At 47.3% G+C, this 17,747-nt stretch overlaps 1 protein-coding gene and 1 pseudogene across 1 annotated transcript; both read left to right on the top strand.

Annotated features, from left to right (window-relative positions):
• Nucleotides 1-884: 884 nt before the first annotated feature.
• Nucleotides 885-2,276, top strand: LOC117194601 (probable cytochrome P450 12a5, mitochondrial). The gene is made up of 4 exons (XM_033399134.1): nt 885-1,169; nt 1,257-1,673; nt 1,730-2,160; nt 2,255-2,276. Exons 1-4 carry the CDS (start codon nt 885-887, stop codon nt 2,274-2,276), a joined length of 1,155 nt encoding a protein of 384 aa, XP_033255025.1.
• Nucleotides 2,277-2,591: 315 nt separating this feature from the next.
• Nucleotides 2,592-9,950, top strand: LOC117194395 (annotated as a pseudogene).
• The last annotated feature ends 7,797 nt before the right edge of the window (nt 9,951-17,747 follow it).

Genomic DNA, 17,747 nt, shown 5'->3' with positions numbered 1-17,747 from the left:
GGTCCGCGTCCTGGACAACACATTGCGTCGCAGCGGGGGATTGGGCAGACGCAGCATTGGCACACGCTCGAATCGCTCCTCAGAGCTGCCCGTCGGCGGGGCGCAGCATCAGCGCAATCGCGTGGCTGTGCCACGAATTCGCCATGTCCTCGTAAACCACAATTCGGTGGCGTCGGCCGCCAACACACCGTCAAAGCAGGCGGTCAATCAGGAGGAGAGGCCTCGATTTGGCAATCAATTGAAGCTCCCATCGCCACGTGAAAGTCGCATGTGGCCGAATCCACGATGAGATTATTGGAATTTTTATTTGCGTTTTATGTTTGATTTCATTTTTTGTACCTTTATCTGTTTATCTCTGTTTCATTTATTTTCGATGTTGGCCCAATAAAAATTAAATTACCTTCAAGAAGGACAACCGAACCAAAAAAAAAAAAAAAGATCGGTCAGCTCTTTTTGCAACAAAGCTCTCGCAGGCCTTTCAAATATCTAGCTAATGGAATGATTTAGCAGTATAGCTCCTGCAGTAAATGAATTAAGTTCCTAACAAGCAAAATGTTGAAAGTGCGCAGCGGTCTATCTGTAATTCAGGCGCAAAAAGCAGCCCTCTCTGTCAGCAGTCTGCTGGTAAATATATAGATCCGATATCACAGTGATATACGTTTTTAAATCTATTGTAGCGTTGGCAGACCACAGCAGCTGTAGCAGAGCCCAGAAATGATGCAGAGTGGCTACAAGCTCGTCCCTTTGATCAGATTCCTAGTACAACTTTTCTGTCTACTGTTCGGAATTTTATGCCTGGAGGAAAATATAGCAAACTGGACATTGTGAAATTGTTCAAAGCTTTGCAAGACGGCTATGGAAACATATTATATTTACCAGGTATGATGGGAGGTACGTCATACCTGATGATTCACAATCCCAAGGACTTCGAGGCCGTGTTCCTGAACGAAGGAGTGTGGCCGCATCGGCCTGGCAGCGATACTCTTCGCTATCATCGGAAGACTCATAGAAAGGATTTCTTCCAGGGAGTGGAGGGAGCTTTACCCACACAAGGAAAAACCTGGAGCGACTTTCGATCGGCTGTAAATCCTGTCCTAATGCAGCCGAAGAACGTGCGGCTTTACTATAAGAAGATGTCCCAAGTGAACCAGGAGTTTGTGCAACGTTGCGTATGACTGATAATAAATCCCTGTTTACGCTCAAGTATGTTCTCCCCCCTTCACAGTATTAAAGCACTCCGTGATATCGATACCCAGGAAGCTCCAGATGATTTCTTAAACGTTATAAATCGGTGGACCCTCGAGTCAGTCTCTGTGGTGGCTCTGGACAAGCAGTTGGGACTGCTCAAAGAGTCGGGCGATAACGACCAGGCTGTGTTACTTTTCAAGTACCTGGACGATTTTTTTGAATTAACAGCCGATCTGGAGATGAAGCCCTCCATCTGGCGTTACGTTAAAACAACCAAGCTAATGAAGCTAATGAAGTCCCTAGATGGCATTCAAGAAATAACTTCAGCGTATGTAGACGAAGCTATAGAGCGTCTAGAGAAAGAGGCCAAGGAGGGTGTTGTCCGCCCTGAGAGCGAGCAGAGTGTACTGGAAAAGCTGCTCAAGATCGACAAAAAGGTGGCGACGGTTATGGCCATGGACATGCTAATGGCCGGAGTGGATACCGTACGTAGTCTGTTGTTCTCATACTTACCCTTATCTCATACATCCTTTTTTTCCAGACCTCAAGTAACTTTACAGCGGCCTTGCTGTGCCTTGCCAAGAATCCGGAGAAGCAGGCCGTACTCCGAGAAGAGGTGATGAAGGTTCTACCCGAGAAGGACTCCGAATTCACTGAGGCATCGATGAAGAACGTTCCCAATCCACGTGCCTGCATCAAAGAGTCACAACGGATCTATCCTTTGGTCATCGGCAATGGCCGATTTCTCAATCGGGACAGCGTTTTGAGCGGATACCAAGTGCCAGCTGGTACCTGTGTGTCGATGGTTCCCCTGAGCTTGCTATCAAGCGAGGAGCACTTCCCCAAGGCTGCTGAGTTCCTGCCAGAACGTTGGATTCGTAACGCCACAGACTCCAACGGGCAATGCCCGGCAAATGACTTGAAGCTGAAGAATCCGTTTGTGTTCTTGCCCTTCGGATTTGGACCCCGGATGTGCGTTGGAAAGCGCATCGTGGACATGGAGCTCGAGCTGGGCATCGCTCGACTCATTCGGAACTTTAGCATCGAGTTCAATCATCCCACGGAGAACGCTTTCCGCTCCTCCCTGATCAATTTGCCCAACAGTAAACACATTTCTCATCCTAAATTATCTTTACAACTGGGAAACCTTGAAGGAACTTATTTGCAATATAAAGTAGGTGTTTTTTTGGCCGCACGTCAATCAGAATCAACTTGTTTTGTGCTTTGAGGCATGAGGCAAATCAAGCACACAAAATTTGCATTGTGCAATTTGTGCCAACACGAGAGGCGTCACTTATCTGTGCGGAGGCATTTACCTTGAGCAACACATTGTGCAATCGAAATCCTGCACACATCACATAAATTCCTTCCATTCGCGAATACAAGACCCATTCCTATTGGCTATGGTTGACCCAACCTCCATCAAGGGAGAGATCCTTGAGATGACTGGCGAGCATGTGGAGCAGCTCCATTCAATGTGGAGTGCACAAACTCAAGGCGCACGCGGATAATTTCTATACGGATCTGCTGACCGAGTCGCGGGAGAAGCAGGCGGCCATCCTGGATGACATAGCCGCACTCCGAGCCGAGGCCAGCGACCTCACCCGACTCCTCCATGAGACGGTGGACATTGGTCAGAGGCCCGACGATGTGCCACTGATCATATGGCAGCTGAAGCTGGACAAAAGCATTGAGCATCTGCGCGAGGAGCTCTCGAAACGTCGGGCGGAGATCGGGGAGCTGCTGCTCCAGCAGGAGCAGCTCTGCGAAGAGCTGGGCGCAGTGCCGCTCCCTCTACTGGCGGACCCGCTGCCCCTGCCCGATGAGAGGGACGGCTTTCGCGACCATATCGACAACCTGCGCTCTCAGCGCGCAGTGCGCCAGACGGAGCTGGACCAGCTGCGCAAGGCCATAAAGCATGACATGAAGATGCTCGAGCTGATGCCCCAGACCGATGCAGAGGATCGCCTACTGAACGATCTGAGCCACAATCTAACACCAGAGACACTAGAGCGGCTGCGGCAGATGCGCAACAGTTATGCCGAGCAGATCCAGGAGCTGCGCTCCAAAATCCATGACATGCGCGAGAAGATCTACGTGCTGTGGGATCGCCTCCAGGAGACGGACGAGAGCGCCATGCGACGAGTGCGCGAGTGCACCGAGAATACGCAGCGCACCTATGACATCCTCCATTCGGAGCTGCAGCGCTGCCAGGCACTGCGCAGCCAGAACCTCAAGACGTTCATCGAGCAGCTGCGCGTCGAGATAAGCAAGTGGTGGGATCTAACGCTCAAGAGCCAGCAGGAGCGAAAGCGTTTCTCCAACTACTACAATAAGTATTATAACGAAGACCTGTTGGAGCTGCACGAGCTGGAGCTGGATGATCTGAAGAGCTTCTACACGTGCAGCAAGGAGGTTTTCGATCTGTACGAGAGCCGTGCAGAACTTTGGTCCCGCATGCAGGCTCTAGAGGCAAAGGCCAACGAGCCGAATCGTTTCAACAATCGTGGCGGCCAGTTCCTTAAAGAGGAAAAGGAACGCAAGGCCATCACCTCGAAGCTGTCCAAGATTGAGCAGCAGATCACTGAACTGGTGCACGCCTATGAGGTGCAATCGCATGGCCCGTTTCTGGTTTATGGCGAGAACATACTGGAGCTGATGGCTGGCGAATGGGAGAACTATCGGCAGGCCAAGCAGAGCTCGGCCCGCAAGAAGGCCCCGCCCACCACGAGGACGGGCAGCAGCAGCAAATTGATGATGCCACCGCCGACTGCCGGTTCAACGGCCCCTCGCACGCCCCGAACTTTGAAGAACATGTCCTCAATGTCGACCTCGACAATGTCGTTGCGCAAGACCCCAACAATCCAGCTGATCACTCCCAATATGACCAAGAGCACTGGGAATCTGCACAAGCGACTGAATCCATCAGCAGCCGCCAGCTCTTCGGGGTATCGGACTCCCAACGCCAAGCAAAGCCTCATGAGCTCTCTGAATTCGATACGCCCGTCGCCGTCTACCGCACAGCGGCTGGCCAACAGCCAGCTGAAGGCGTCCAAGTCGCCACTAAAGCGGGTCCGCGTCCTGGACAACATATTGCGTCGCAGCGGGGGATTGGGCAGACGCAGCATTGGCACACGCTCGAACAAGAAGCCACGCACAAAATCAGCGGTGCCGGATACAAGATCGCCCAGCGATTCCGAGTATATGACCGATTAGACCACTGAAAATGACCGCGAAGCCGGGATCTCTTATGAAGAATTGGTGCCCACGAGTCGCTCCTCAGTGCTGCCCGACGGGGTCAGCGCAATCGCGTGGCTGTGCTCGTAAACCACAATTCGGTGGCGTCGGCCGCCAACACACCGTCAAAGCAGGCGGTCAATCAGGAGGAGAGGCCTCGATTTGGCAATCAATTGAAGCTCCCATCGCCACGTGAAAGTCGCATGTGGCCGAATCCACGATGAGATTATTGGAATTTTTATTTGCGTTTTATGTTTGATTTTATTTTTTGTACCTTTATCTGTTTCATTTATTTTCGATGTTGGCCCAATAAAAATTAAATTACCTTCAAGAAGGACAACCGAACCAAAAAAAAAAAAAATAACAAGATATAAAAAAGCGCTAAAGATTAGCTTGTTTATATTATTATCAGGCCCAAAACTTTCGGCAGTCTACCGACCATTCCATGCCCAATAAATTAAATTTGGCCAAAAAATCTGATGCCATAATTATGGCGATTTATTTGTTTCATTTCATTGAGAGTCAGATCAATCATAATACTATATTCCTAGATTAATATGCAAGTCGATTTAGCCATGTCCGTCTATCCATCTTATACCTGTTTCTATTCAAACTAGTCTCTCAGTTTTGACGCTCCTTAAGTTTCATGAATACACAGATCATTCTTCGAAACAGAGCACATCGAATGACATATAAACGAAGTATCGATAGAACCTACAAATATAAACATATATAAGGAACGACAATATTAATAGCTGTCATATTGAACGAAGTATTGATAATGGCATGGAAGAGGATCTACCTTTGAACATGTAGAACCTACAAACATAAAAATCAATAAGGAACCACATTATATAGCTATCATATGAACGACATTTTGATATTGGTCCTGTTTCAGACCTACCTTTAAACATGTAAAACCTACAAACATAAACATCAATAAGGCTCTGAATTGTTGACATGGAAAGCTTACCTTTCCCAACAATTGAAGTGTTCGTATCTCTTGGTAAGTGCTGTAGAACCTGCATATAAGTGTTTACCAGCAAATTGCTAATCAGTTGTGCAACTGATTAGATATCATATTTGCAAGTCATCATGATACTCAAACATTTTCTAGGGAATGGTGGGGTATATTTTATTTGACTTCGTTTAAAAAATGGAAAAAAATCCTATAGAAAATTGATTTCCTTAAAAGTTACAATCATTTGTGCGTTAAACATGGCTATGGAATAGCTATTAAAATATCGACAAACTGAACTTTAATTCCTGCACATCAAATGTAATTCCATATTACTTATATTATGATTATACGAATGATTTTTCATCTCTTTAATCAATTCCTGCAATGATTTCATTGCGTAATATTTATGCGAACTTTACCAAATCGCCTTTTCTGCGCCTCAGTTGAGTTTTTGTTGCGGACGAGTTAAGATCATAGAAAAGGCAAAAATATGTTGAAAATCAGTAGTGGAATTGCCGTAGCTCACAAGCAAGTGGCGGCCGTCTCTTTCAGTGGACAGCAGGTTAGAGGATAGAAGGTGGCAATGATTTGGTATGTAAAATGCCTCAATACCGATCATTTCCAGCGCCGGCAGACCACAGCTGCTGCAGCTCTAACGCGAGACGATGCAGAGTGGCAGCAGGCGCGTCCCTTCAGGCAGTTGCCTCGGGCCAATTTGATATCTCTGATTCCCAAAATGTTCATGCCAGGGGGTAAATATAAGAACAAGGACCTTGCGGAGTTGATAATGGCCATGCGCGAAGACTATGGCAGCATTCATGTTGTGCACACACAATCCCAAGGACTTCGAGGTAGTATTCCGGCCCGAGAGCACGTGGCCAAATCGGCCTGGCGCCGACGCTCTTTTGTACCATCGGCAGACGCACAGAAAGGATTTCTTTCAGGGCGTCGAGGGCGTCGCACCAACCCAAGGAAAGGCGTGGGGCGACTTTCGATCGGCTGTAAATCCAGTCCTCATGCAGCCCAAGAACGCGAGGCCTTACTACAAGAAAATGTCCCAGGTCAATCAGGAATTTGTGCAGCGGTAGGCCATTCCACAAATGTGTTTCTTTAAATACTTAAAAACTGTTTTCCATTTAAAGCATTAAAGCCATCCGTGATGCCAGCACTCTAGAGGTTCCTGATAACTTCATAGACACCATCAATCGCTGGACCCTGGAGTCAGTCTACGTCGTGGCATTGGACAGGCAGTTGGGACTGCTGAAGGAGTCGAACAAAAGGATCGAAGCAACACAGCTTTTCCACTTCTTGGAAGATTTCTTTAAAGTATCTGCTGATCTGGAGCTGAAGCCCTCCGCCTGGCGCATGTTCAAAACGCCCAAACTGATGAAAATGATGAACATTCTCGACACCATTCTGTACATTATATCGGCATATATTGATGAGGCGGTAAAACGATTGGAGAAGGAAGCCAAAGAGGGTGTTGTCCGTCCTGAGAACGAGCAGAGTGTACTGGAAAAGCTGCTCAAGGTCGACAAGAAGGTGGCCACAATCATGGCCATGGACATGCTAATGGCCGGAGTGGATACCGTACGTAGTCTGTTGTTCTCATACTTACCCTTATCTCATACATCCTTTTTTTCCAGACCTCAAGTACCTTTACAGCGGCCTTGCTGTGCCTTGCCAAGAATCCGGAGAAGCAGGCCGTACTCCGAGAAGAGGTGATGAAGGTTCTACCCGAGAAGGACTCCGAATTCACTGAGGCATCGATGAAGAACGTTCCCTATCCACGTGCCTGCATCAAACAGTCACAACGGATCTATCCTTTGGTCATCGGCAATGGCCGATTTCTCAATCAGGACAGCGTTTTGAGCGGATACCAAGTGCCAGCTGGTACCTGTGTGTCGATGGTTCCCCTGAGCTTGCTATCAAGCGAGGAGCACTTCCCCAAGGCTGCTGAGTTCCTGCCAGAACGTTGGATTCGTAACGCCACAGACTCCAACGGGCAATGCCCGGCAAATGACTTGAAGCTGAAGAATCCGTTTGTGTTCTTGCCCTTCGGATTTGGACCCCGGATGTGCGTTGGAAAGCGCATCGTGGACATGGAGCTCGAGCTGGGCATCGCTCGACTCATTCGGAACTTTAGCATCGAGTTCAATCATCCCACGGAGAACGCTTTCCGCTCCTCCCTGATCAATTTGCCCAACAGTAAACACATTTCTCATCCTAAATTATCTTTACAACTGGAAAACCTTGAAGGAACTTATTTGCAATATAAAGTAGGTGTTTTTTTGGCCGCACGTCAATCAGAATCAACTTGTTTTGTGCTTTGAGGCATGAGGCAAATCAAGCACACAAAATTTTCATTGTGCAATTTGTGCCAACACGAGAGGCGTCACTTATCTGTGCGGAGGCATTTTCCTTGAGCAACACATTGTGCAATCGAAATCCTGCACACATCACATAAATTCCTTCCATTCGCGAATACAAGACCCATTCCTATTGGCTATGGTTGACCCAACCTCCATCAAGGGAGAGATCCTTGAGATGACTGGCGAGCATGTGGAGCAGCTCCATTCAATGTGGTCCCTCATGTTCGAGCCGAAGACATGCGAGGACTTTCTGCACAAACTCAAGGCGCACGCGGATAATTTCTATACGGATCTGCTGACCGAGTCGCGGGAGAAGCAGGCGGCCATCCTGGATGACATAGCCGCACTCCGAGCCGAGGCCAGCGACCTCACCCGACTCCTCCATGAGACGGTGGACATTGGTCAGAGGCCCGACGATGTGCCACTGATCATTTGGCAGCTGAAGCTGGACAAAAGCATTGAGCATCTGCGCGAGGAGCTCTCGAAACGTCGGGCGGAGGTCGGGGAGCTGCTGCTCCAGCAGGAGCAGCTCTGCGAGGAGCTGGGCGCACTGCCGCTCCCTCTACTGGCGGACCCGCTGCCCCTGCCCGATGAGATGGACGGCTTTCGCGACCATCTCGACAACCTGCGCTCCTGCTCGAGCTGATGCCCCAGACCGATGCAGAGGATCGCCTACTGAACGATCTGAGCCACAATCTAACATCAGAGACACTAGAGCGGCTGCGGCAGATGCGCAACAGTTATGCCGAGCAGATCCAGGAGCTGCGCTCCAAAATCCATGACATGCGCGAGAAGATCTACGTGCTGTGGGATCGCCTCCAGGAGACGGACGAGAGCGCCATGCGACGAGTGCGCGAGTGCACCGAGAATACGCAGCGCACCTATGACATCCTCCATTCGGAGCTGCAGCGCTGCCAGGCACTGCGCAGCCAGAACCTCAAGACGTTCATCGAGCAGCTGCGCGTCGAGATAAGCAAGTGGTGGGATCTAACGCTCAAGAGCCAGCAGGAGCGCAGGCGTTTCTCCAACTACTACAATAAGTATTACAACGAAGACCTGTTGGAGCTGCACGAGCTGGAGCTGGATGATCTGAAGAGCTTCTACACGTGCAACAAGGAGATTTTCGATCTGTACGAGAGCCGTGCAGAACTTTGGTCCCGCATGCAGGCTCTAGAGGCAAAGGCCAACGAGCCGAATCGTTTCAAAAATCGTGGCGGCCAGTTCCTTAAAGAGGAAAAGGAACGCAAGGCCATCACCTCGAGCTGCCCAAGATTGAGCAGCAGATCACTGAACTGGTGCACGCCTATGAGGTGCAATCGCATGGCCCGTTTCTGGTTTATGGCGAGAACATACTGGAGCTGATGGCTGGCGAATGGGAGAACTATCGGCAGGCCAAGCAGAGCTCGGCCCGCAAGAAGGCCCCGCCCACCACGAGGACGGGCAGCAGCAGCAAATTGATGATGCCACCGCCGACTGCCGGTTCAACGGCCCCTCGCACGCCCCGAACTTTGAAGAACATGTCCTTAATGTCGACCTCGACAATGTCGTTGCGCAAGACCCCAACAATCCAGCTGATCACTCCCAATATGACCAAGAGCACTGGGAATCTGCACAAGCGACTGAATCCATCAGCAGCCGCCAGCTCTTCGGGGTATCGGACTCCCAACGCCAAGCGCAGCCTCATGAGCTCTCTGAATTCGATTCGCCCGTCGCCGTCTACCGCACAGCGGCTGGCCAACAGCCAGCTGAAGGCGTCCAAGTCGCCACTAAAGCGGGTCCGCGTCCTGGACAACATATTGCGTCGCAGCGGGGGATTGGGCAGACGCAGCATTGGCACACGCTCGAACAAAAAGCCACGCACAAAATCAGCGGTGCCGGATACAAGATTGCCCAGCGATTCCGAGTATATGACCGATGAGACCACTGAAAATGACCGCGGAGCCGGGATCTCCTATGAAGAATTGGTGCCCACGAGTCGCTCCTCAGTGCTGCCCGTCGGCGGGGCTCAGCATCAGCGCAATCGCGTGGCTGTGCCACGAATTCGCCATGTCCTCGTAAACCACAATTCGGTGGCGTCGGCCGCCAACACACCGTCAAAGCAGGCGGTCAATCCGGAGGAGAGGCCTCGATTTGGCAATCAATTGAAGCTCCCATCGCCACGTGAAAGTCGCATGTGGCCGAATCCACGATGAGATTATTGGAATTTTTATTTGCGTTTTATGTTTGATTTCATTTTTTGTACCTTTATCTGTTTATCTCTGTTTCATTTATTTTCGATGTTGGCCCAATAAAAATTAAATTACCTTCAAGAAGGACAACCGAACCAAAAAAAAACGAGGTGGAACGTTGTGAGTTGCTGCGGACACCGCAACTCTACAGTTATACCCGATACTAGGTTAGGTTAGGTTAAGGCGGTAGCCGGGATACCCGATACTAAGTCAGTATGGCTCTCCTGCGGCAGACGCCGCTAATATTGAACCATACGACAAAGAGGGCGTGCGAGAGAGACAGAAAATCAGTCTGAGCGTGACGTCGGGCGCTGCGTAGCCACTGAAAATTGATTTATTGCTTTTGGCTACAAAAATGATCTGATCCAGATTCAGCAATCTGATAGATATGGTCATTATCTATGATTCTGCGTTTTTAGTTTTCTCGAATGTGCAATATTGTGGATGCAACAGATTTTCGTTCTTTGTGGGGGCGGAAGGGGGTGGGGCGAAATTCTGAGATATACGTTTTATAGTGAGATCTAACAGAAGTGCGGATACCAAATTTGGTAACTCTAGCCTTAATAGTCTCTGAGATTTGTGGATGCCCCAGATTTTCGTCCTTTGCGGGGGCGGAAGGGGGGGTGGCGAAATTTTGACACGAAACGGTCAAGGTCCGATATCACAGGAGTGTGGATACCAAATTTGGTTGCTCTGGCTTTTATAGGTTCTGAGATCCTTGAACTCATATTTTGCAATTGACAAAACCGACCATGAAACCTGTGTGTTAGAGAGAGACAGAGCGAGGAAGAATAAAATTGTTTTCTTGATTCTGGCTATAATCATTATACGATCTGGTTCAGATTTTGCACTGTAGAAGATATGGTCATCCTTACCGATTCTGCGTTTTTGGTTTTATCGTATCTTTAAAAATGTGGATGCCACAGATTTTCGTCCTTTGTGGGGGCGGAAGTGGGTGGGGCGAAGTTTTGAAATATTTTTGTTGCAGTGACATATCACAGAAGTCTGGATCCAAAACATCGTTGCTCTAGCTCTTATAGTCTTTGAGCACTAGGCGCTGAAGGGGACGGGACGGACGGACGGACGGACGGACAGACAGACAGGGCTCAATCGACTCGGCTATTGATTCTGATCAAGAATATATATACTTTATGGGTCGGAAACGATTCTTCTGGACGTTACACACATACAAAATCTATATACCAATACCCAAGTTTTGAATATTTTTGTAGCAGTGACATATCACAGAAGTCTGGATCCAAAACATCGTTGCTCTAGCTCTTATAGTCTTTGAGCACTAGGCGCTGAAGGGGACGGACAGACGGACAGACGGACAGACGGACGGACGGACGGACGGACAGACGGACAGACACACATGGCTCAATCGACTCGGCTATTGATTCTGATCAAGAATATATATACTTTATGGGGTCGGAAACGATTCCTTCTGGACGTTACACACATCCACTTTTACCACAAATCTAATATACAATACCCAAGTTTTGAAATATTTTTGTTGCAGTGACATATCACAGAAGTCTGGATCCAAAACATCGTTGCTCTAGCTCTTATAGTCTTTGAGCACTAGGCGCTGAAGGGGACGGACAGACGGACAGACGGACAGACGGACAGACGGACGGACGGACGGACGGACAGACGGACAGACAGACATGGCTCAATCGACTCGGCTATTGATGCTGATCAAGAATATATATACTTTATTGGGTCGGAAACGATTCCTTCTGGACGTTACACACATCAACTTTTACCACAAATCTAATATACCCCAATACTCATTTTGAGTATCGGGTATAACGAGGGGGAACGTTGTGAGTTGCTGCGGACACCGCAACTCTACAGTTATACCCGTTACTTAGTCAGTATGGCTCTCCTCCGGCAGACGCCGCTAATATTGAACGACACGACAAAGAGTGCGTGCGAGAGAGACAGAAAATCAGTCTGAGCGTGACGTCGGGCGCTGCGTAGCCAGTGCAAATTGATTTGTTCCTTTTGGCTATAAAAATGATCTGATCTGATCCAGATTCAGCAATCTGATAGATATGGTCATTATCTATGATTCTGCGTTTTTAGTTTTCTCGAATTTGCAATATTGTGGATGCAACAAATTTTCGTCCTTTGTGGGGGCGGAAGGGGGTGGGGCGAAATTTTGAGATACACGTTTTATAGTAAGATCTAACAGGAGTGCAGATACCAAATTTGGTTACTCCAGCCTTAATAGTCTCTGAGATTTTTGAATATCCCCAGATTTTCGTCCTTTGCGGGGGCGGAAGGGGGTGTGGCGAAATTTTGAAACAAACTCGTCTCGGTCCGTTATATTAGGAGTGTGGATACCAAATTTGGTTGCTCTAGCTTTTGTAGTCTCTGAGATCTAGGCGCTAATGTTTTACTCTAAGCAAAGCCGCCTATGCTACGTGTGTGTTAGAGAGAGACAGGGCGAGAAAAAATGAAATTGTTTTCTTGATGCTGGCTATAATAATAATACGATCCAATTCAGATTCCGCAGTCTTAAAGATATGGTCATTCTCTACAATTCTACGTTTTTGGTTTTCTCATATCTTTAAAATTGTGGATGCCACAGATTTTCGACCTTTGTGGGGGCGGAAGTGGGCGGGGCGAAGTTTTGAAAAATTTTTGTTGCAGTGACATATCACAGAAGTCTGGATCCAAAACATCGTTGCTCTAGCTCTTATAGTCTTTGAGCACTAGGCGCTGAAGGGGACGGATAGACGGACAGACGGACAGACGGACGGACGGACAGACAGACAGGGCTCAATCGACTCGGCTATTGATGCTGATCAAGAATATATATACTTTATGGGGTCGGAAACGATTCCTTCTGGACGTTACACACATCCACTTTTACCACAAATCTAATATACCAATACCCCAAGTTTTGAAATATTTTTGTAGCAGTGACATATCACAGAAGTCTGGATCCAAAACATCGTTGCTCTAGCTCTTATAGTCTTTGAGCACTAGGCGCTGAAGGGGACGGACAGACGGACAGACGGACGGACGGACAGACAGACAGGGCTCAATCGACTCGGCTATTGATGCTGATCAAGAATATATATACTTTATGGGGTCGGAAACGATTCCTTCTGGACGTTACACACATCCACTTTTACCACAAATCTAATATACCAATACCCCAAGTTTTGAAATATTTTTGTAGCAGTGACATATCACAGAAGTCTGGATCCAAAACATCGTTGCTCTAGCTCTTATAGTCTTTGAGCACTAGGCGCTGAAGGGGACGGACAGACGGACAGACGGACGGACGGACAGACAGACAGGGCTCAATCGACTCGGCTATTGATGCTGATCAAGAATATATATACTTTATGGGGTCGGAAACGATTCCTTCTGGACGTTACACACATCCACTTTTACCACAAATCTAATATACCAATACCCCAAGCTTTGAAATATTTTTGTAGCAGTGACATATCACAGATGTCTGGATCCAAAACATCGTTGCTCTAGCTCTTATAGTCTTTGAGCACTAGGCGCTGAAGGGGACGGACAGACGGACAGACGGACAGACGGACGGACGGACGGACGGACAGACGGACAGACAGACATGGCTCAATCGACTCGGCTATTGATTCTGATCAAGAATATATATACTTTATGGGGTCGGAAACGATTCCTTCTGGACGTTACACACATCCACTTTTACCACAAATCTAATATACCCCAATACTCATTTTGAGTATCGGGTATAACGAGGGGGAACGTTGTGAGTTGCTGCGGACACCGCAACTCTACAGTTATACCCGATACTTAGTCAGTATGGCTCTCCTCCGGCAGACGCCGCTAATATTGAACGACACGACAAAGAGTGCGTGCGAGAGAGACAGAAAATCAGTCTGAGCGTGACGTCGGGCGCTGCGTAGCCAGTGCAAATTGATTTGTTCCTTTTGGCTATAAAAATGATCTGATGTGATCCAGATTCAGCAATCTGATAGATATGGTCATTATCTATGATTCTGCGTTTTTAGTTTTCTCGAATTTGCAATATTGTGGATGCAACAGATTTTCGTCTTTTGTGGGGGCGGAAGGGGGTGGGGCGAAATTTTGAGATACACGTTTTATAGTAAGATCTAACAGGAGTGCAGATACCAAATTTGGTTACTCCAGCCTTAATAGTCTCTGAGATTTTTCAATATCCCCAGATTTTCGTCCTTTGCGGGGGCGGAAGGGGGTGTGGCGAAATTTTGAAACAAACTCGTCTCGGTCCGATATATTAGGAGTTTGGATACAAAATTTGGTTGCTCTAGCTTTTGTAGTCTCTGAGATCTAGGCGCTAATGTTTTACTCTAAGCAAAGCCGCCTATGCTACGTGTGTGTTAGAGAGAGACAGGGCAAGAAAAAATGAAATTGTTTTCTTGATGCTGGCTATAATAATAATACGATCCAATTCAGATTCCGCAGTCTTAAAGATATGGTCATTCTCTACAATTCAACGTTTTTGGTTTTCTCATATCTTTAAAATTGTGGATGCCACAGATTTTTGTCCTTTGTGGATCCAAAACATCGTTGCTCTAGCTCTTATAGTCTTTGAGCACTAGGCGCTGAAGGGGACGGATAGACGGACAGACGGACAGACGGACAGACGGACGGACGGACAGACAGACAGGGCTCAATCGACTCGGCTATTGATGCTGATCAAGAATATATATACTTTATGGGGTCGGAAACGATTCCTTCTGGACGTTACACACATCCACTTTTACCACAAATCTAATATACCAATACCCCAAGTTTTGAAATATTTTTGTAGCAGTGACATATCACAGAAGTCTGGATCCAAAACATCGTTGCTCTAGCTCTTATAGTCTTTGAGCACTAGGCGCTGAAGGGGACGGATAGACGGACAGACGGACAGACGGACGGACGGACAGACAGACAGGGCTCAATCGACTCGGCTATTGATGCTGATCAAGAATATATATACTTTATGGGGTCGGAAACGATTCCTTCTGGACGTTACACACATCCACTTTTACCACAAATCTAATATACCAATACCCCAAGTTTTGAAATATTTTTGTAGCAGTGACATATCACAGAAGTCTGGATCCAAAACATCGTTGCTCTAGCTCTTATAGTCTTTGAGCACTAGGCGCTGAAGGGGACGGACAGACGGACAGACGGACGGACGGACAGACAGACAGGGCTCAATCGACTCGGCTATTGATGCTGATCAAGAATATATATACTTTATGGGGTCGGAAACGATTCCTTCTGGACGTTACACACATCCACTTTTACCACAAATCTAATATACCAATACCCCAAGTTTTGAAATATTTTTGTAGCAGTGACATATCACAGAAGTCTGGATCCAAAACATCGTTGCTCTAGCTCTTATAGTCTTTGAGCACTAGGCGCTGAAGGGGACGGACAGACGGACAGACGGACGGACAGACAGACAGGGCTCAATCGACTCGGCTATTGATGCTGATCAAGAATATATATACTTTATTGGGTCGGAAACGATTCCTTCTGGACGTTACACACATCCACTTTTACCACAAATCTAATATACCCCAATACTCATTTTGAGTATCGGGTATAACGAGGGGGAACGTTGTGAGTTTCTGCGGACACCGCAACTCTACAGTTATACCCGATACTTAGTCAGTATGGCTCTCCTCCGGCAGACGCCGCTAATATTGAACGACACGACAAAGAGTGCGTGCGAGAGAGACAGAAAATCAGTCTGAGCGTGACGTCGGGCGCTGCGTAGCCAGTGCAAATTGATTTGTTCCTTTTGTCTATAAAAATGATCTGATCTGATCCAGATTCAGCAATCTGATAGATATGGTCATTATCTATGATTCTGCGTTTTTAGTTTTCTCGTATCCTCAATATTGTGGATGCAACAGTTTTTCGTCCTTTGTGGGGGCGGAAGAGGATGGGGCGAAATTTTGAGATACACGTTTTATAGTAAGATCTAACAGGAGTGCAGATACCAAATTTGGTTACTCCAGCCTTAATAGTCTCTGAGATTTTTGAATATCCCCAGATTTTCGTCCTTTGCGGGGGCGGAAGGGGGTGTGGCGAAATTTTGAAACAAACTCGTCTCGGTCCGATATATTAGGAGTTTGGATACCAAATTTGGTTGCTCTAGCTTTTGTAGTCTCTGAGATATAGGCGCTAATGTTTTACTCTAAGCAAAGCCGCCTATGCTACGTGTGTGTTAGAGAGAGACAGGGCGAGAAAAAATGAAATTGTTTTCTTGATGCTGGCTATAATAATAATACGATCCAATTCAGATTCCGCAGTCTTAAAGATATGGTCATTCTCTACAATTCAACGTTTTTGGTTTTCTCATATCTTTAAAATTGTGGATGCCACAGATTTTTGTGCTTTGTGGATCCAAAACATCGTTGCTCTAGCTCTTATAGTCTTTGAGCACTAGGCGCTGAAGGGGACGGACAGACGGACAGACGGACAGACGGACGGACGGACGGACGGACAGACGGACAGACAGACATGGCTCAATCGACTCGGCTATTGATTCTGATCAAGAATATATATACTTTATGGGGTCGGAAACGATTCCTTCTGGACGTTACACACATCCACTTATACCACAAATCTAATATACCCCAATACTCATTTTGAGTATCGGGTATAACGAGGGGGAACGTTGTGAGTTGCTGCGGACACCGCAACTCTACAGTTATACCCGATACTTAGTCAGTATGGCTCTCCTCCGGCAGACGCCGCTAATATTGAACGACACGACAAAGAGTGCGTGCGAGAGAGACAGAAAATCAGTCTGAGCGTGACGTCGGGCGCTGCGTAGCCAGTGCAAATTGATTTGTTCCTTTTGGCTATAAAAATGATCTGATGTGATCCAGATTCAGCAATCTGATAGATATGGTCATTATCTATGATTCTGCGTTTTTAGTTTTCTCGAATTTGCAATATTGTGGATGCAACAGATTTTCGTCCTTTGTGGGGCGGAAGGGGTGGGGCGAAATTTTGAGATACCCGTTTTATAGTAAGATCTAACAGGAGTGCAGATACCAAATTTGGTTCCTCCAGCCTTAATAGTCTCTGAGATTTTTCAATATCCCCAGATTTTCGTCCTTTGCGGGGGCGGAAGGGGGTGTGGCGAAATTTTGAAACAAACTCGTCTCGGTCCGATATATTAGGAGTTTGGATACAAAATTTGGTTGCTCTAGCTTTTGTAGTCTCTGAGATCTAGGCGCTAATGTTTTACTCTAAGCAAAGCCGCCTATGCTACGTGTGTGTTAGAGAGAGACAGGGCGAGAAAAAATGAAATTGTTTTCTTGATGCTGGCTATAATAATAATACGATCCAATTCAGATTCCGCAGTCTTAAAGATATGGTCATTCTCTACAATTCAACGTTTTTGGTTTTCTCATATCTTTAAAATTGTGGATGCCACAGATTTTTGTGCTTTGTGGATCCAAAACATCGTTGCTCTAGCTCTTATAGTCTTTGAGCACTAGGCGCTGAAGGGGACGGATAGACGGACAGACGGACAGACGGACAGACGGACGGACGGACAGACAGACAGGGCTCAATCGACTCGGCTATTGATGCTGATCAAGAATATATATACTTTATGGGGTCGGAAACGATTCCTTCTGGACGTTACACACATCCACTTATACCACAAATCTAATATACCCCAATACTCATTTTGAGTATCGGGTATAACGAGGGGGAACGTTGTGAGTTGCTGCGGACACCGCA

This window comes from Drosophila miranda (genome assembly GCF_003369915.1).
Source record: "Drosophila miranda strain MSH22 chromosome Y unlocalized genomic scaffold, D.miranda_PacBio2.1 Contig_Y3_pilon, whole genome shotgun sequence".
Taxonomy (NCBI): Eukaryota; Metazoa; Arthropoda; class Insecta; order Diptera; family Drosophilidae; genus Drosophila; species Drosophila miranda.
Note: the sequence above shows the minus strand (reverse complement) of the source record. Positions and strands in the feature narration are given on the sequence as shown.

What these genes read in the sequence shown, in the direction of transcription:
- LOC117194601 (XM_033399134.1), top strand. Translation starts at nt 885, where the DNA reads ATGGGAGGTACGTCATACCTGATGATTCACAATCCCAAGGACTTCGAG. An exon ending in TAATGGCCGGAGTGGATACC is followed by an intron (nt 1,674 to 1,729) that starts GTACGTAGTCTG and finishes CTTTTTTTCCAG; the next exon opens with ACCTCAAGTAACTTTACAGC. An exon ending in TTCGGATTTGGACCCCGGAT is followed by an intron (nt 2,161 to 2,254) that starts GTGCGTTGGAAA and finishes CATCCCACGGAG; the next exon opens with AACGCTTTCCGCTCCTCCCT.